At 36.3% G+C, this 20,059-nt stretch overlaps 2 protein-coding genes across 9 annotated transcripts in view; one reads left to right on the top strand and one right to left on the bottom strand.

The window, feature by feature from the left end:
- The window catches only part of LOC143279802 (tubulin polyglutamylase TTLL7-like), a 54,571-nt gene extending 43,732 nt beyond the window's left edge, over window positions 1-10,839 (top strand). For 7 of the 8 annotated variants that reach the window (XM_076583986.1, XM_076583981.1, XM_076583984.1 and 4 more), the window contains one exon: window positions 1,961-10,839. In XM_076583986.1, the coding sequence (XP_076440101.1) occupies window positions 1,961-2,072 (112 nt within the window). In that variant the 3' untranslated portion in view covers window positions 2,073-10,839. The remainder of the gene's footprint in view (window positions 1-1,960) is intronic. The other variant, XM_076583985.1, reaches the window with a different exon arrangement.
- On the bottom strand, window positions 8,802-20,008 carry LOC143279804 (sterol carrier protein 2-like). The gene is made up of 7 exons (XM_076583987.1): window positions 19,890-20,008; window positions 15,618-15,736; window positions 15,096-15,323; window positions 14,488-14,681; window positions 13,612-13,983; window positions 12,601-12,811; window positions 8,802-12,216 (listed from the first exon to the last, which is right to left on the bottom strand). The coding sequence occupies exons 2-7, from the start codon at window positions 15,730-15,732 to the stop codon at window positions 12,050-12,052; spliced, it is 1,287 nt and encodes a 428-aa protein (XP_076440102.1). The 5' UTR covers window positions 15,733-15,736; window positions 19,890-20,008; the 3' UTR covers window positions 8,802-12,049.
- Window positions 20,009-20,059: the final 51 nt, after the last annotated feature.

Here is a 20,059-nt window from a genome sequence, read left to right as displayed (position 1 = left end):
ATTTTGCAAGCGTTTTGGTGCAGATAGTAAAAAAGGGAAATTACTCTGTAATTAATGCTAGGGGACTTAATTCGCTTTAAACTGATCTTTCTCATCTTAAACATTACATTTTGAAATTATACTCAATACATAAAAAGCTTGGATTTTTAAAAAAAGTGTATCACAAGTGAGTCTTGAAGGCCTTGCCTCTCTTGTTTTTGTTGTTGTTGCTTTTGATGTGCAAGATCTGCAACCAGTGAACTATGTAACACTGATCTTAACTCTTTCAGTGCCAAGCCTGTCTTATGCTCTGTTCCAATTCTTTGCCTGGGGATTATTGGTCATGGAGAGTAATGATTATGTTAAAAGAAAAAAAAATGTTCAGCATGCAAACTACAGACAGAAGGTATTTATAATATATTCTTTTCTGAAAGGATAATGAACACACCACCCAATTATGACAATTTCACATAAATTTATTGATTTTGAGAAAGGTAAATTTATACAATGATGCAAACAGATATTTCTATCATGGGGCACATTTTTTGCACACCAGAAGTGGATGGAAATTTCCACCCTGGGGTACTCAAGGGGGTGATAAACAATCTTTTGGTAACTATATATGAGAGCTCATTAAAAGTACTGGTATTTATCAAAGGCATACCTTGTTTCTTTGTGGGTTTTATTTTTGACTGTCAAAGACAAAGACCACAGATAAAAAAAACAAACAAAAAAACTTGGCAATTCTTTCCCAATCTTGGCTTGTTGTCTTCCTTAGTGGTAGTGTGTCTGTGTGGTTATGTATTTTTCTTTTATGCTTGCATATTTCTGGCGTGCCTGCCTTGAAAACAATGTTGCAGTGGCAATACATTTTGTTTTTAAGATGTCTTATTTGTGAACACTGTAAAACAAAACCGTAAAAACAAACACTCAGCACAAACAAAACAAAATAAAACAACCAGCAATGGTGGTGAAGTGGTTAGTGTTGTGGACTGATGACTGGGAGGATGTAGGGTTAGGTCCCAGGAGAGGCACATTTTTCAGCCCATTCCTGGCCCCTACGCAGAGTTCAGTGTGTAAACCGATTTTAAAGAAAAGGCAGAACATAAAGGCAGCCCACAAAAACAGAATATGGCTGCCTATATTATGGCGGGGTAAAAATGGTCATATGCATAAAAGCCCAATCTTATTGGAACAGAAGTCCACAAATGCATAAAGCAAAAAGAAGAAAGAAAAGAAAAGAAAAGATAATTAAAAGATCATTATAAGATTTTTAATAGTTTGGGAGGGAGAAGAAGTCAGTGACGGTTACAGTGCTGGCCTTATTGATTAGATTCTAAAACTTGAAGAGAAATCTGTGCTGGTTTATCTTGTGCTAATTTTCAGTTACGTCCCTCTGCCTACCCTGCTCTATTTTTCTCCACTTAATGCTCCCTTGAAATCTGGGGGCTCACAATAACTGTTAGAAGACACGCTGTTGGGGAGAGGATGTCATGACCCAAGATAAGAAATGTGCCTTTTGGTTTGTCAAACTATGTGTTCTCTGAATTGGAACTAAGGAGACTTTTGTTTACCAGAGTTAGTTACGTGTATTTTTCATTTTGTGTCTTCTTTAAAAAAAATTTTTTTATTGATATACTATTACTACTACTACAATAAGAACTCTGATTAACATTTTTATTGATTTATTAATAAATGTGTTGCTTAAATTAAATTTTTTTTTTTTTATTAGAGTACAATTTCTAAGTTTTTGTTTATATTCTTTTTATCAATATACTACTACTACAACAATTAACATATTTATTGATTGGTCGATCGATTAATGAATGTGTTGCTTCTTTTCTAAACTATAATTTCTAACATTTGTTTTCTGAAAAAAAAACACCCCAACAACAACAAAAACAAACAACAACAAGGAAACCAACAAGCCCCAATGCAGGACGTGTCCTCAGAGCCTTCTCTCTGCTTGGCCCCTGTGCAGGTACCTAGCGGGCCGCGACTTGAAAGGCCCCCCGAACCAGTGGAACCCACACACCTTCAGCCAGCGCTACAGCAAAATCTACTCAAACCGCGCAGCGGATTCAGGTTCCTGACCCACAGTCAGATTAGAAAACCCAGCTACCACCTCTCCACCCTCTCTCCTTCCAGTGGCCACCGTTCCTAGCACTGTCGTCGGCTGAAGACTTCAGGGAGGAACGGCATATCATCATCAGCTGTGTTGTTAAAGGTTTGAGGATGCAGTTGGTGTGTGATTTTATATATATACATATATATAAATATATAAATATATATACATATTTTAGAAACTGTTTATTATCATTGTTCTTCTGCTTCTTTTTTTTTTTAACAAAAGATGTTGAATGGCTTATGTTTTTATTTCTCCCAAGCCCTTCTCTTTCAGCTGTTTGTCAGCATCTCTACTTGATGAAAAAAAAAGTATGGTTATTATTGTTTATATCGTTTCTGTTCTTATGGCTGAATGATGATTGTCCAGTTAAGTCTGAGTTTTTATCAATGCAAAAGGTGTCTGTACAGTGAATTTATTTTGATTATTGTCTGTGAATTCCTAACAGTCTGGTGTCAGATTTTGTGAAATGGTCAAATATATAATTTCCATACTTTTGGGGGTGAATATTGCTTCTGAGAGCTCCAAGATCAGTCTCACTTGTGTTTCTCATTTATCAGGCTTGTCTGGATTCACAAAGGCTTGATTTGACACTTATTCTCCACACTCCATCCTCTTGCATCATCAGGGTTTAAGTTCTGTGATTTCGTGATCTTCAATGAATATCCAATAACAAGGCAAACCTTAAATTGTACAATCCGTTTTTTTTTTTGTTTTTTTTTTTAATTGTTGTGATTTTTTGTTGTCTTTTGCACTGTTGCACTCTTTCTTTATTTTTATAACTTAAAAAACATTGCACAATCAGTTTCAAATAACTGATGTGATTTTTTTTGTTGTTGTCTTTTGTATTGTTGCACTCTTTATTTATTTTCATATCAAAAGCAAAAAAACTGTACAATTCTTTCATCTGTGACTTTAACAACTCTTGATTTTGAACAGGGTGTAGTTTTGTGAGGAACAAATATGGTTAATTCCTTTTCAGGAATCTCATTATGTCTTTGGGTTGTAAATACATTAATTGCTGCTCTGTTTGGTTTTGTCCTGTATGTGATTTTCGGGACAGTGAAAGGGCATACATCAGTGAAATGAATTTGTAGAAGATCTGTACACTGAAAAGGCTGCCCTCACAGGTTGATTACATGATTGTATATTTTATTCACACGTCTGATCCCCGTACTCCTTTCTCATATCCTTTTCACTTATGCCTGTGTTGTTTTAGATCAGAAATCTGGTCAGTGTTTCATTGTTGTATTTGTTTTTGTTGAGTCAAGTTCCTTTCCCCTTTCCACCCCCCCCCCCCCCTTTTTTGTGTTTTTGTTTTATGATTTCATTTACAACAACTTATTGAACATCTAATGCCATCCTTTGCGCCTATCCTCTTTCATAATGACGGTTGATGTGAGAATGGAGTGAGGATTACACTGGTTGATTTCACAATATGTGAACTGTGTAATGTTCCTTCTATGTGGAAGTGTCTAACAGGTTTTTGGCCTTAAAAACTGGTAGAGGGTTGCCATTGTCATTAGACCCTCTTGACAAAATTGATTCAGCCAGAGTAACTACTTGAAAGAACTGAGATCATCATCAAAAAGTATGTGTATTTGTTGGGTTCTTGTAGTCAGGCTCTTAATACTGATGGACTGAACCATTGTGAACTGTGAACAATGTTTCTTTTATCTTGACATTTCACCAGGTATACAACACCGCCTGTGCGACAGATTTTGAAAAATTGCCACACTTATATAGTCTGGTACATACTGCTTCAAATATAGTCAACAGGTGCTATCCACCACTATATCTCAGTCTGTGTGGACATTAAGACTGATTTTACAATGGTGACAGGTTTTCCAAAGTTTGAGAAGACAGGAAGTTTGGCAATGATAACATACCATTCTGAGAGGTTTGAATGTTAAGGAAAAACAGAGAAAAATTAACGGGCTTCAGAAGATGAGGACAGTTATAAGACCTCTTCACTGAGGAACTTGAAACAAAATTGTGTTAAAAGGAACAACAACAAAAAACACCACCACCAAAAACATGATAAGCTCTCTATCTGTCAGTTAAATGCCCCTCATGATTTTCATGAAGATCATCCCTCAGCATGTGTCAGCACACCTGTGGACTGCAGCTCTGTGAGTCATGCACGCCACAAGTTGTGCCTGGGTATCGGATTGTTGGGGAAATATTTGAGGACTTCAGAACCCTGAACTTGGTGGAATCTAGGAAGGTAGTTGACATCAACCTAAAGCTGATTGCAGAAACCCAGAGAGAGATGACACAAGGAGGTTTACTTTGACTTACTCCACTTCTGTGTGGCTGCTGGCCTGGACAGGCGAGATCTTTTTCTCACATCAAAGTGATAGTGTGATTCAGTAGCAAAACACATTGTTTTGGTGGGAGTGGTGGGAGATGAGGTCAGGGGGGTGGAGAGATGGGGGGCATGGTTGTGAGATATTTTTGAGGCGAAAGACAGGACTTTGAAGTGTTTCTAAGTCTATCAAAAACCTTCAATCTTTTCGTATCATTTGATATATACTCTGAACCTTTGCTTGGAAAAAAAAGTGATACAATTTATAAAGCAGTAATATGTTGTACACAGTCACTGTATGTAAATGTGCAAGCAGTTCTTTAATACAGTAACAAATTTTAAGTCAGTCTTCCAATGTTGAACTGTTTTGCTGAAGGCAAGATGCAATCCATTTCAGACTTTGAGAATATGATATTGGGTCCTTTCATGACAATATGATGTAGTAAAGTGTCGATGCCCTCTTGTGCTTAATAACATAAAAATAATACTGAATGTGAATTCGGGACAAAATCGTTGAATCCATCCTATTGGAAGTACAGTTCAAGTGATAAATGTTTATTTCAGAGAGAGTTTGTATTGCCAGACCAAATGAAAATCATGTATCACTGTGAGTAATTCAAACTGAAACAAAGTCAATATTCCAGTTAAAGAACAAAGCTAATAAAAATTCAGCTGACATACCATTTCATGGATAATTAACATGAAAACTAAAAAAACACGCTGTATATTGATTCGTTAAACTCAGTTAGTTACTATAGATACCAGTTTTATTAACAATTCCAGTGGAAATTCAGTACCTGTATATATTTTTTCTTTTAGTACATAAGAAGTGAAATACTGTATAAATCACTTTTTGAATAATCAAGAATACCCGTAGTCTGCACTAGTGGGTCACGGTGAAGTATGTGTAGTTAAATAAAGCTTTGTGGATATAGCAGTCAATATTGAGAATTATATAAGTGCAACCTATGAGTTACGTACAGTTTATTAGAAAAGTTGGTGAATGCGTCATTTGGTGAATGTATAAATAAACTGAATGAAAACTTCTTGAAGATGCCTGCAGTGTAGGACTCCAACACTTTATCTAGGGGATCAGTTTATTTCTTTGTGAATGTGTCTTGTGCATACACCACTTATGGCAAAAAATAATTAAAAAGTGAATGTGCTAATGGTTGTGTATAAATCAAGTGAATGCCTAGCGACTGTACAACTGAGTGCATGTACCCAATGTCAAAGCTGTGATTCTTCCAATAAATGTACAATCTAAGCTGCAATTTCTGATATTTTTTTCCATGCCATAATGTACTATGAAAAAGTTTGTTTATGTATATGTTTGTCCTTTTTTACAGTTTGTACTTAGATTCTCAAGTTTGTATACATCCTGATCTTGTGAAGTATTTATGTATCTGTGATTAAACAGCACATTGTAGCAGTGTTACAACTTTTATTTGCAATTTATTATGCCTCAGTGATGACTACAGGAAGAGTGTATATAAAGATTTGTACAGGCTAACTAACAGAATTAAGCAACTGTGATAGCGTTCAGTGTAGAAGTTGAACACTCTGCCTTTGTCTGTGATTGATGTGTTATATAGAGAGAGATATTCACTGTTTGTCTGTGTGAACTTGTGAACGATACTTAAAAGCATACAGATTCAAAAGAAAAAGCCCCACCATTATTTCTTATCTGGCAAAACATGTACAGTGGTTTAACCTTCCATGATCCAGATTGGAAAACATGCACAACAACAGTCATTGTTTGTTTTCCCAACAAACTCATCATACTTGTATTTACCAATACTTTAGTGATTTAACATGCTGCATAAGTGCAGCAATTTTATATCTATTTTAACAATGCTTGTGTATCAGTGCTTGGAAAGCGTCAAGTTACTCATGGTTTAATTAGGGGGGAAATGCTTGTTTGTAGAGTTTGTAACAGTAGTAAAACAGTTGTCTTCTTTCTGTTAACTTTGATCTCTGCACGCTTGGATATTTGCTGATCAATATCAGACCACAAACAAGAATCATTTGCACTCTTCCAAATAGCTGTGGATAAAGTTTTCTGGATTTTACAGAATCAGAATGATTTTTTATGCACTGTATGTCTTGGGACAAGATATTTGCATGGTTTATAATAAATTTGCTCTGTACTTGTCAACAACATATATTTTCTGATCATTAGAAATTTGGTTTGCATCATGTGCATTGAACTATTGAGAACTGAGAGAGCAAAATTCACATTTTCTGACACAAGGTCCAAAACTGTCAGGTAACACAGTTAATGCAGATATGTTTGTATTATCTTACAGATGCATGACTGTCATATGTAAACAAAATATTACAGATCCCAGTTTTTATTGGGATTAATTATCTTAATATGTAACAGCCTGCTTCTGTTCACAATATACACTATATTGATTATTTTGCAGATTGTCTCAACATTCTGTTGTCTGTAACCCAGTTACCTGATTTACTCAAGATGTCAAATGTATCTTGACACTTCAGTTTTTGTCTTATTGCTTGCTTGAATTGTTAGTCATATGGGAAAAATTTGTATTTGAACTGTTGTTATATAATGTCTATATCATAATGACTAGTTAGTTGTACAGAAAATGATAATGTGAGCCTTGGACTTTTAAAGAAACAGCATCAGAACATTTGTTGTGCGTGTTACATTGTTTTCCCTTCCAGTCAAAATGTATTTAACCAGTCTTGTATCAATAACCAATGTCAGCTGTCATCTTTGAATCTGTGGTGCTTTCTTCCTGTTGCTTCAAACTGAGAAATGTGTCAGCATTTCTGTCACTGTCAGAGAACCTGCACATACCCAGCAGATTGCTTTACATTATTCTTGACATTTTTTCAGTTCATTTCCATTAATATTTCATCCAACCTTTTTTTTTCATCATAAATTTTGCACACCTTTGTACTGTCCTTCAAACTCATTTAATCTGCTACACATTTCGTTTTATCTGTGAAATTCCAGAATCATAGCCCATCAGGTGCTGAATGCATTTTACTGGCTGCTTTGTTCTGAAATAAGTAAACTTCTCTGACATTGCTGACTCCTTGATGTCTGTATAACCTGGCATGAAGAGGAACATTTGTGTGACTTATGGAAACTCAGGAATGGCAGGGATGCTGAAAATCTGTCATGAAATAGTGCCTGCATTTGCTTGTAATGAATATTTTTTGTCAGACATCACAAACTGAAATAATATTGTCATGCTCCAGACTATCTGTCAAAGGCTTGTCTTTTGTTGGTATAGTAACAAAAGTCATGAGTTCTAATAAAAAAAATAATATAGCAAAAACTAGGATTCAGGAATTCTGCTTTTTGTAGCTTTCCTTTCTTGCATAAAAAAATGTAAAGATCACAAAAAGGGACAGAAATAATGTTTTGAGTAGCTTTCTTGTCCTGCTTCAAAGATGAAAAAGAAAGACAGGCATAACCTTTTTTCCCCCCAAGTTGGAGGACAAGGCAAATGTAAGGTAGGTGGGATATGTGGGTGTGTTTGTAGTATTATTGGTGCCCCATTCACTGTCCCATATAAACAAGACTTTCAACCTGAATTACTTTACTTTTTGTGTTTTGTTTCATAAATATCAGAAAACAAGACACTTACAAACTAAATTCATTTGCTTTGAAATTAGGATTACAAACTAAATTCATTTGCTTTGAAATTAGGATTCTGGCTGCTGTTTTTAGAATGGTTTACTTTGGCAGAGCAGAGGGTTTCCGCCATGGAAACTGTTGACCCGACTGATAAGTCACTGGATAAAAATCAGCTCGCAGCAGGACTTGTTAAAATGCAGACATCTGAACATTCATGTGTTTCAGATTTGTTCAGTGGTTCAACCGTTAAGACTTGGCTAATGGCAGCCATGTGTTTGTCTGGTCTTGTCTTGTATTTAATTGTATTGTAAAACTATTGTATAGTATTACTTTGTTGTAACAAACAAAAGATTTCTTTGAGAGAAGGTTCAATAGGGAAGTTGTACTGTGTTTTGGTTTGCACAAAAAGTCTGTGTAGACGAAGTGGATTGAGTAGGAAAAGAGGACTTCGATTTCACCCAGAGAATAAGGAAGAATATTGGATGTGGATTTCACACAGCACTGAGAGGGAAAACAGGACATGAAATTCATGCTAATACTGAGAAGGGGTGCAGGGTGTGAAATTCATTTAAAAGGGTAGACATTAGGAACAGGATGAAGACTGAACAACCAACTGTTCTGACCTTTCCTGTTATAATCTGTTTAATATCTTTTGCTTTTCTCTTCCCTCCTGCAATATATGTAGACACTCACATGTATGTGCTCCATACATAAACTTCAGCATCCCACTGATTCACTTGCTTTCAATGACTGAAGTCAAGTAACAACAATGATCATAATGACATCTTTTATTTTTTAACTCAAGGATAAATGTTCTAATGTGGTAAAAGCATAAGGAATGGGTTCCAAATCATTTGTTTTTCTTCAGATGAAAGTGATTAATTTTCATCATCTTTCCATGGAACATACAATTTGAACAGCAGATTCAGTCTTTCTTTTTCTTCTTCTTTTTTTAAGTGTCTGCAAGTGTCATTTTCTTTCAAATAAAAATTTTGTGTTGATAGTTTACATCTTTTATCATCTTGCTTATAAATTATGTTTTTTGTTTTGTTTTCCATTTCTTTTGTCTATCTTTGAACTCTTCAGTATTATGTATTAATCAAAAGAAGATTATAAACAGACAGATGTATATGTGTGCTTGAATGAATGAGGTACAAATATCTCCCATTATCAGCAAACTGATCATTAATGTAATAAGGATGTTGTATGTACTATGATATAAGTACATTTTGCCTTGATATACATAAACTTTTGGGGGAAACTCTTTCTTGGAATATAGTTTTCTCTCTTTATATATATATATATATAACCCAAACACATGTTTGAAGCAAACATTCTAATTTGGCTGTTTAAACAAAATTGTACTTTATAGTTGTTTGATATCACCAGCTGTATGATGGAACTGGCCTTTTTTTCTATTCTTTTTTTTTTAGTATGAAAGATGTCATACTTCAAACTTTATTCTTGAATAAAAGCTGTTATGAAATATGTGTAATATTTGCTCCTGTTTCTGTAGCATTTGGTTTCTCTGTGATTGCCTGAAAATAAGCAAAAAACAACAACAAAAAACAAAACACACAAACAAAAACTGTTATTCCTGAGCTACTCCCTATTTTCCCTTTTTGTATGTGAAAATGGGCTGCATCTTCCACCATGTTTGTTTTATTTCTTTATTTTTTAACATGTGGGCTTTTACATGACTTATCATTTTCATCTGACTCTCTTGGTAGCCACACTACAGTTTTGAGGGCAACCCATGTATGCAAATCTGTCTCAATCAGCATGATATTAAGAGAGAAAGAAAGAAAAACAAAACAAAACAAAACAAACAAAAAAACCCAAAAAACAATACTTATGTTTTAAAGACAGAGTCAGTTTCAACTAAAAGAAGTAATGACATAATCTGACCTCTCTTAACATACTCTGTCTCTTTCATTGTTCATCTCATCTCACGTCCACCTCCTCCTCTGTCATATATAGAGGGTAAAGGTACACGCACAGGCAACACACACAACCTCACCTGCCATACCTTTTATGCAAAAACATGTACCGTTTCTGACAATAACAAATACAGAATTTTAGAATGTTTAGATTGTTCATTTGTCATCTATTAGGTTGGACTCTGCCTGCACATGCCCTGCTTAGTGTATGACAATACTGAGCATGTACATAATATCTGCAGCATCTTCAACACACAGATAACATTATGATGTACCACATCTACTGCAGAGTAAATATACTACTGTCAAGTCATGGTTTCATATACAAGTCAGTCTTTGTGTGAGGTTATCTCGTTTCTCATTCACTCTCATTTAAACATGTCTCATTTCATAAAAAAACACATTTACAGACCACAAAAATCCCCAAAAACTTCAACAAATTTTTTTTCAACATAATAATTTTCAGTAATATGCTTCAGTTTAACTCGCAGTGGGTTCAGAAAGGCGGACAGACAGATAGATTAAGAGACTGAAAAGCTATAAAAAGTGTTAATCATCTCAATGCAGAGTTAGTGTCACACACACTCATTTTCTGAGATAAACTTAAATAAAATACAAATGTGATTTAAAGACACACATCTAAAGGAAACAAATCTGATTAAATGTCCTCAAGAAATCAGCTCATGCTCAAGAGCTGTCATGGCATCTTCCTTCACAACACATATATTTAATCAAATAATGAAACAACAATAGCAACAACAACAATAGGAACAAGACAGGGTTGTGATCTGACAAATGAAAGAAGAATATTGCTGAAAAGTAGCACTTGTTAAAAAACAACAACAATAAAAAAACAACAACAACAAAAAAATCATGCATGCTTGTAACATGCAATTTAAAATGCAAAGGTAGCCCAGTAGCTTGAACCCATGCCTAGGATTGAATAGTCCTGTGTTTGATCCATACAAGGAATGGGATTCCCTCTTCATCCTCCACCACCCACACTTCCTCCACTCAACCTCAAGTGGTCTGGGCATGACAAATAGTCTTACAGAGAATACATAATATTCCATTCTTCACTACTTGTACACATAATCTGGTAGTGTACAGAATAAACTTGTTAAATTCAAATGGCTGTTTAATTTAAAAATCATTAATCATATAAGATGCCTCAATCAACATCAGATGTCAATCAAACATAAAGAATAAGTGCTTATATGTGTTAAAAAAGAAAGATGACACACAAATCAAATATATGTCCACTGATTACTCCTTTCCATACAAACTCTCACCTTGCTTTATCTTTCCTCCCTCCCTATCCTTCCCCTCCACATAAAAATCACTCACTAAGCTTGAGGAATTACTGGACAGTTGAAAAGATTTTGATCCAACAAGTGAGAGATAATGAAATCTTCCAGTATCCCTGATCCTCTGTGGTGGTTTATTTTCACACTTCTTTTTTAGGTTCCTTTTCTTCCAAATGTTTAAAACACAAACAATACTGTATATGTACTGTAGAATGAAATGAAAGTTTGAGAGAGGGCATTACTTCTATAAACAAATCAAAACACATTTTGAATAAGAAAAAAATCAGCTAGAAATCAAATAATATCCTATTTTATGGTGTTGAGAATGGAAACAAAAGAAGTGATGTTATTAGCAATGGCACCATTATGTAAATATTGTTATAAGAAAGTTAATCAATCAATCAATTTGTTAAGTAAAATGTTGTCATTTGACAAATGACAATGTTTATCACAGGCAAGTCGCATTTTACCCATACTCACACCACAGTTGAATTTTTAATTTTTTTTACATTGAATCAATCACAATTCAGAGAATCATAGTCATTCTCAAACCAGTCACAGCTGTTATGACAAAGTACTATTGACAGCTGGTCTCAATAAGCTAGTCTTTTTGGTCTGAAACAATCCAGATCCCGTAATACCCTCTAAACACTTTACTTGTTCACTCATTTGAAACAGGCATCTGGAATTTTCCACACCGTCAGACATAGGACAAGCTTTTACAAACTGTTCTTTGTGTTGAAATATCTTTTAGAGAAATTCTGCCACCCACCATCACAAGTGAGCTTGCGGGATGTTGGGCTGGTATCTGCGGTACATGGTGACCACAGCGGCGCCCCCTATGCCAAAGTTATGCTGCATGGCCACTGTGGCACCCTCTACCTGTCGCCTGCCGGCCTCCCCTCGAAGCTGCCACACCAGCTCTGCACACTGACCTAAACCTGAAAAACAAAAAGAAACTCAAGCACTGATTTTGAAAAGAACACACACACACACACACACATACATACACACACACACACACAACTTTCAGAGACATGCACACAAAAATATGCATTACCACATTCTTTTTACATGCACATAAACTTAAATACTCATTCTTAAACAGGGAAGACAGACAGATTGACAGTCAGTCAGTCATTGTTTCCCTGTTTACATGCACAGAACACAACACAACATCAACTGCAGAAAAGCATGTGTGCATATGTTTTGCATACACACAAATATTACTTTTCATCCTCTCAGTATACACAGGCTCCTTCCCTCCTCCATTACAGGGATAAACACACACACACAAACACAAATACACACACACACACACCTACCTGTTGCACCAATTGGGTGACCTTTGGACTCCAGGCCACCGGATGGATTGAAGACCCACTTGTTGTTCAGATACAGCAGTTGGCCTCCCGCCTTGTTGGGTTTCCATGATGACTGCTTCATCATCTGCAGACCCCGGCCCTCTGGGGCACACTGCAGGGCTTCGTACATGAACAGCTCATTGCAGGAGAAACAGTCATGTACCTCAAACACCTGAGCGGAACAAAGAAATAAATGATTTTTTTTTCTTTCTGCGTTTGTGAACCGCAGCTCAAATGTTCACTTGTATAGATGAACATGTGGTCTTTTACATGTCTTACCATTTTTCCTCACCATAAATATAAGCAGCCATACTACATTTTGGGGGATGTACATGCTGGGTATGTCTATGTTTCCATAACCATCTGAAAACTGACATGGATAATGGGATATTTGAAATACATATATCTGATGTGAATAAGGTACTGGCAGATCTGCACATATGCTGAACTGGAAAATCAGAAAAATCTCTACTAAGCACCAATACTGATATCAAACCCATGACCTTCAGATTAAAAGTACAATGCTTTATCCATTTGGTTATTGAGCCCATCAAGAAAAGAAATGATAAGGAATCAATGATAATAACAACACTAGACAGAAGTAATTAAAGTGGAAAAAAAATCTAAGGTGTAAATGAGGCCAGTTTTTGAAAAATATATAGCTTTGTTTCTTTCTAACGAATCTCAAGACTTAAAATGTAGTCTAAGCCCCACAAGAAACATAATTTAATTTGATCTGACAAAAATGTTATAAAAACTAAATATGTAATACAACAATTTAATGTACTAGATCATGATCGAAACAGCAAACAACTGTCACTAAGGAAAAAAAGAACAAACATGAAGAAAAAATCCTTATGTGAAGTCAATATAAACATGCACACAACAAGTGGATCCATGCATGCATCTTCACGCTCACATACACAACCACATAAACTAACACACACACTTACACACACACACAAAATCTACCTGAACATCAGCAGGGGTCAAACCCGTGTCACTGTAACAGCGCTGAGCTGCCAGTTTTGCCATGGAGTAGCCACACAAATCTTGAAAACTGTTGCCAAATGATGTTGGAAGATCAGTGACCATGTGCTGGGCCAGAATTTCCACAGCCTTGTTCTCCAGCCCATTCTGTTTGACGTAGTTTTCACTGCACACGATGGCCGCAGCACTTCCGTCTGCTGTTGCTGCTGTCATGCCGAACGTGATGGGATGACACAGCATGGCTTTTGTGGTGATGGACTGGATGTCTGGGGCTTTCTGGAAGGAAGCGCGAGGGTTGTTCTCTCCCTGTTTGCGATTTTTCTGTGCGATTTTGGCTAATTCCTCCACCGTCACCTGTCATTTTCAAAGAGAAATTGAAATCCAGCTATGCAGCATGGAAATACAACAATAAAAAGTATTCTTAAAAAAAAAAAAAAAAAAAAAAAAAAAAAAGGCTAATGCCTAGACTTCTTACTTCAGCTGGAACTTTGGTAATTCTGTAATAAACTGGGCTGACATTTTCTTTTTTACTGGGGTAAGGAAGGATGGGACAGAATTGAACAATACATTCACTGGGATCATGAAAACAATATAGACTTATGCATTTGTGGACTGCTACATCCATGTTTTTTTTATGTAGTAATCTTTTTATTTATTTATTTATTTTTGATATATATACAAATGACCTTTTCCATACACAATGACTGTTGCTGGGGTTTTTTTATCTGTCACCTTGCACTCCATCTCCGCCTGTCATGTAGCTCAATAAAAAGATTATTAGATGCATATTAAAAACAGTATCACCAAACAGCAGATACAATATGACACAAAAGAATGCTCATACATAGCGTAACAAACCTCAGGGTGGAGGTCCATGTATTCACGAGCTGCATAGGCAAACAGCTTGATGACATCAGAGGTCATGCGGTTCATCTTGGGCTGGATGAGGCCCGGGTCAGCACCTATGGCAACCATGTGGTCCATGTGGCGGCCCACAGGTGACACACGATCTGTGTAGCGCTCTGACAGCCCTCCCTCCATCTTCTCAAACCCTGCAGAACAGATTCTGCTGGGATTATCTGCAGCAACTGAAGATTGGTGTAAACGATGTCTGTTTTGCATTGTTTTTGTTACACCATCATCACTTTTATTATTAAAAGCATAATCATCATTATTATAATTAATATCATAATGATTTTGTCATCATGTTCATCAATATTGAGAACTTCATTTTTATAAATTATTTACTTATTTTATTTACCTGGTTATATCACTTTCTGTTCTTATTCTGTATACTTTGATCTGTAAATTCAAAAGGATTCATACCACCATATTTCATGGCACAACAAATCCTGTCTTCTCTTAGATCATATCATATATGTCATACTTGCAAATTTTTTCACTGTCTCCTCTTAGATCATGGATATATGTCATACATGCATATTTTTCTTTTCCATCTTCCTCACCAATGGCCAGAACACAATCCTCTATGCCACTCTGCACAAGACGCCTGGCCATCATCAGGGCAGTGGATCCAGAGGAACAATTGTTGTTGACGTTGAAGACAGGTACCCCTGTCAGCCCAAGCTCATACACGGCTCGCTGACCGCTGGTTGGCTCCCCGTAACAGTAACTGGCCACTGCTGCTTTGACGTCTGAATATGGGATGCCTGCGTCCTTCAAGGCAGCTTCTCCTGGTAGAAAAGTATCTGTTTATGTGCTGGAAAGTCATGTACTGTGTATGTTAGTGTGTGTGCATATTCATGTGTATTTGTGCATGCATGTGTGTGTGCATGCGCGCACGCGCGCGCGTGTGTGTGTGTGTGTGTGTGTGTGTGTGTGTGTGTTTGTGTGTGTACAGGTATATTTGATCATCTGTGTATATTACATGTATAATGTCCAAATGAATAATGACATTCATTTTAGAATGTGTGGTGCCTGTTTTTCAATTCAATATGAATGTAAACTTAATCCATCAAAATAAATACCTGCTTCCCTAGCCATGTCAGGGTAGTCCCAGTCCTTTGACTTGGGTCGCTCAAACTTTGTCATTCCCACACCAACTACAAATGCTCTCTGGGGTTTTGATAATCCATCGGCCATGCTTCTGTAAATGTTAAAGAGAACACTAATGAGGTCATGCACACACAAAAACACATACTTATATGTAGTATGCATAACATACACACTGACTGAACCCACATTGGAAAACTTCAATCACATGGTAAAGCCATATCAAATGTTATCCAAATGATTTGATATTCAAATAGTATGCATTCATCCAAGTGACACCAAGTTAATGACATTACTATTTTCTGGTGATATGCAGTTGTCCAAAGTGAGATAGGTTGCCTTTAAATTTAACCCTCATGGGAGTAACAATATGGTTTCTAGTGTTCACATCAAATTCAAAGCAACACCAACAGCGCACTGTAAAATCACAGGATATATAAATGTATGTGAAAGCCGTACTCATACTGTACAAACTGTGTTGCATACTTCCTGTTCACTGCATATATTATATGATTGTGATTATTGTACCTAAGGTTCATATCAACTTAGCATTTCACTTTAGCATTTTAAATCTTTTTTTGTATTCATGTTGGTTCTCATGTATTATTAGAGTTGCATACACCACACATGAATTTTTATTATTGAGAAAAGAAAGTATTCTCTATTCTGTAATGAGCAGAACAAATGCATATTATACACATAACTGAATTAGCAAGACCATGTAGTGAGTATATATAAGAACCTTTGAATGGTTTACTTTAATTCATAGAGATCACTTTGTTGAAAGGTTGAATATTTTGAATTTATGAATAAACACTTCAACATAATGATCTTGCTAAGTTGCTTGCAGTTTGCTGGATGCAACTAAGAAAGAGCGTTGGAAAAAGATGGATAAATACAAGACTATGTTTGAAGAACTTTTACAATTTAGTGACGGTAAAAATGATGTACTCTCTGTATTAGATGTGGAATTGTTAATTCTTCAGGAATTTGGTTTTGAAGGTTTCAATGCTTCCTTCAGCATCCACCAGCAGTGTATATGTCTCACATCCATACAGCAGTATGCAACCAGCAACTAAAGGAGCTTCAACTTGACTTGGAAGCTGCTGTTTTCTTCCACACTTTTTCTTATCTGACCACCACATGTACACACACAAATCACACAGTTTTCTTTCGTACACATACTGACATAGGTTCGTTTTGACCAAAGATCACATCAGAATGTTCTGGTGTTTATGGGGCTTGCAGAGCACCATCAGACTTGCTCACAATGTGTGCACTGTTACAATGTTCAACTTTTAAGTCTTGATGTAAAATGAAAAATTGTTCTGCTCATTGTATACAATGACACTGAGTGTTGCGCATTGTATCCAATGAGCACGAAAGTGCACAATATCTCCAATTCACAAATAGTACAGAATGCCTAGGACATTAATATTCCAACTGAGCACATTTCCCTGACCCCCATCATCTGCCTGCATAAGTGTGTGTATATGTGTGTGTGTGCATGTGTGTGCGCATGCGAGAGAAAGACAGAGAGACACACAGAGGGATGGTTCATGGACAGGCCCTTACGATAATTTTATAGAATGTCTGAGAGATGCTTTCCTGACTCAAAAAGTGGCAAGACCAACAAGAAATAGAATAGGTCAAAGACCTAGCATTGTAGATTTAGTAATGGTGAACGATACCAGGTTGGTAAGTGAAATCAAACACCTAGATACTCTAGGAAAGAGTGACCATGACATTCTGGTTTTCCAGTTCCATATTTCAATGGTGAAGTTAAAAGAAGAAATTATGCATAAATTTTACCTAAAAAAAGGGAAATTGTAATAAAATAAGAGAAACAATAAATAAAATGATTGGACATACATGGAGGAACAAGATGTTAACGAGTGCTGGAATGACTTAAAAAGACTAGTACTTAAATCTATGGATAAATCTATACCTAAAATTACAGGTAGACAAGAAAAGAAATTAAAATTAAGAAAAGAAACAGCAAAAAACTGCAAATATAGCCCAAGAATATTTTGGAAGAATGTACAGGAAAGAACTATAAGCTAAAAATGGGAATAGGAGTACTGAAAAAAGATGGTAGTTTAGCTGAAACAGATCGGGAAAAAGCAGAAACTTTAAATAATTTCTTTGCAAGTGTTTTTACGAAAGAGACTGTTACGAATTTACCTAACCTTGGAGAAAGTTCCAGATTGGGAAATATAGATGTATGTGACTTAAGGGTCACCCCTATGGCAGTGGAAAATAAATTAAAAGCTTTAGACCCATATAAAGCACAAGGACCAGACCAAATACCTTCAAGGCTCCTAAAAGAGTTGAGCAAAGAGTTGGCTATTCCATTGAGCATCATCTAGAATAAGTCACTTGAAAGTGCTGCCATACCAAACGACTTGAAGATGGCTGTGGTAACAGCTATTTACAAGAAAGGGTCAAAACAAGAACCAGGTAATTATAGACCTGTGAGCCTGACATGTACAGTGTGTAAGATTTTAGAATCTTTTATTAGAGATACAATGCTTTCGCATATGAAAATAAATAACCTTTATGTAGAATGTCAGCATGGCTTTAGACAGAATATATCATGTATAATGCAACTATTAGAAGTACATGTAATAGAAGATCTGACTAAAATGACAGATAGCGGTAAATCTACTGACATAATTTATTTAGACTTCAAAAAAGCATTCGATTCTGTCCCACACAAGAGACTGTTGTTAAAATTAGCCTCGTATGGTATTACTGGTAACTTACTGAACTGGGAGGAAGGTGGCAGAATGGTTAAGACGCTCAGCTGCCAATACAGAGAGTCCGTGAGGGTGTGGGTTCGAATCCCGCTCTCGCCCTTTCTCCTAAGTTTGACTGGAAAATCAAACTGAGCGTCTAGTCTTTCGGATGAGACGATAAACCGAGGTCCCGTGTGCAGCACGCACTTGGCGCACTGAAAAAGAACCCATGGCAACGAGAGTGTTGTCCTCTGGCGAAATTACGTAAAATGAAATCCACTTTCATAGGTACACAAATATGTAAGCATGCACTCAAGGCCTAACTAAGCGCGTTGGGTTATGCTGCTGGTCAGGCATCTGCTCAACAGATGTGGTGCAGCGTGTATGGATTTGTCCGAACGCAGTGACGCCTCCTTGAGAAACTGAAACTGAAACTACTGAACTGGATAAAAAACTTCTTAACAGGTAGAATACAATTAGTTAAGATAGGAGAAGAAAAGTCAGCTTGTGCAAACGTAATCAGTGGTATTCCATAGGGCAGTATTCTTGGACCAGTACTTTTCACAATATATATAAACGACCTTCCTGATTGTATAGAAAGTATGTGCATTTTTTTTTGCAGATGACACTAAAATTTATGGTGATCCACACAACAATCACACATTACAAACTGATTCCATACTTAAATCTACATTCACTGAAAGGTAGAAGAGTAAGAGGAGATTTGATTGAAACTTAAAAGATATTAAATAACATAAATGATGTAAATGCAAGACATATCTTTAGAATGTCTGACTATGACAGTTCAAGGAACTCAGTAAAGAAAATATGTTTAGAACACTGCAACACCAACATTAGAAAAAATTCATTGGCTAACCGAATTGCACCAACATGGAATGCACTACCAATTGAAGTTAAACTTGCACAAAATACTAAAACATTAAAAAATCTCCTTGACAACAACACCATCTTAAAAGAATTTTTTTTTTTTTTTTACTATGAATATGATAAATAAAACTAAGTTCTTGCAGAAGTGTACTTGTGTACACCGCCCAATGACAACAAACAAAAGATGAAAATAAATAAATAGAAGAAGTGAAGATGGAGATTCGATGGGGGCATAAAAAGGCCGAGAGGTCTAGGCAGATGACTGCCAGTCCCTATACAATATACTACTACTACTACTACACACAAAGAGCGAGAGAGCGAGAGAGTGTGTGTGTGAGAGAGAGAAAAAGAGAGGGAGAGAGAGAGAGAGAGAATGTGTGTGTGTGTGTGTGTGTGTGTGTGTGTGTGAGAGAGAGAGAGAGAGAGAGAGAGAGATGCCTTTAAGAAATAGCGTTTTGTTTGGCCCCCTCTTGTGTTACACTTTGTTACACCTAAGGCTTATTTCCAAGATATGGCGTAAATGGTCACAATGATAGCTACATCTGAACTCTTCACCAGGTCAATAAAGTGCGCAGAATTGTCATCTGCTTTAAAACTGTAATCAAACGAATGCGATATTACCAGTGTTCTGTGTCCGCACAAAAACACAAATAAGACTGGTATCGTCGACAGATGATGCGCTTTCGAACTTTGGTCAGAAAAATGTTGAAAGAGTTGTCTTCTGCTGCTTTACCTGTCCCAAACCCAAACATTACTTATGTAACTAGAAAAGTACCACTTGTTTCCATATT

Source organism: Babylonia areolata, chromosome 3, assembly GCF_041734735.1.
Source record: "Babylonia areolata isolate BAREFJ2019XMU chromosome 3, ASM4173473v1, whole genome shotgun sequence".
NCBI lineage: Eukaryota > Metazoa > Mollusca > Gastropoda > Neogastropoda > Buccinidae > Babylonia > Babylonia areolata.
The sequence above is the reverse complement of the archived record's forward strand: the minus strand, read 5'-3'. Positions and strand labels throughout refer to the sequence as shown.

Coding starts and splice junctions, on each gene's coding strand:
- LOC143279804 (XM_076583987.1), bottom strand. CDS start 15,732: ATGGCCGATGGATTATCAAAACCCCAGAGAGCATTTGTAGTTGGTGTG. Junction 14,682..15,095: donor GGATTGTGTTCTGGCCATTG/GTGAGGAAGATG, acceptor TCTGTTCTGCAG/GGTTTGAGAAGATGGAGGGA. Junction 13,984..14,487: donor ACATGGACCTCCACCCTGAG/GTTTGTTACGCT, acceptor TGAAAATGACAG/GTGACGGTGGAGGAATTAGC.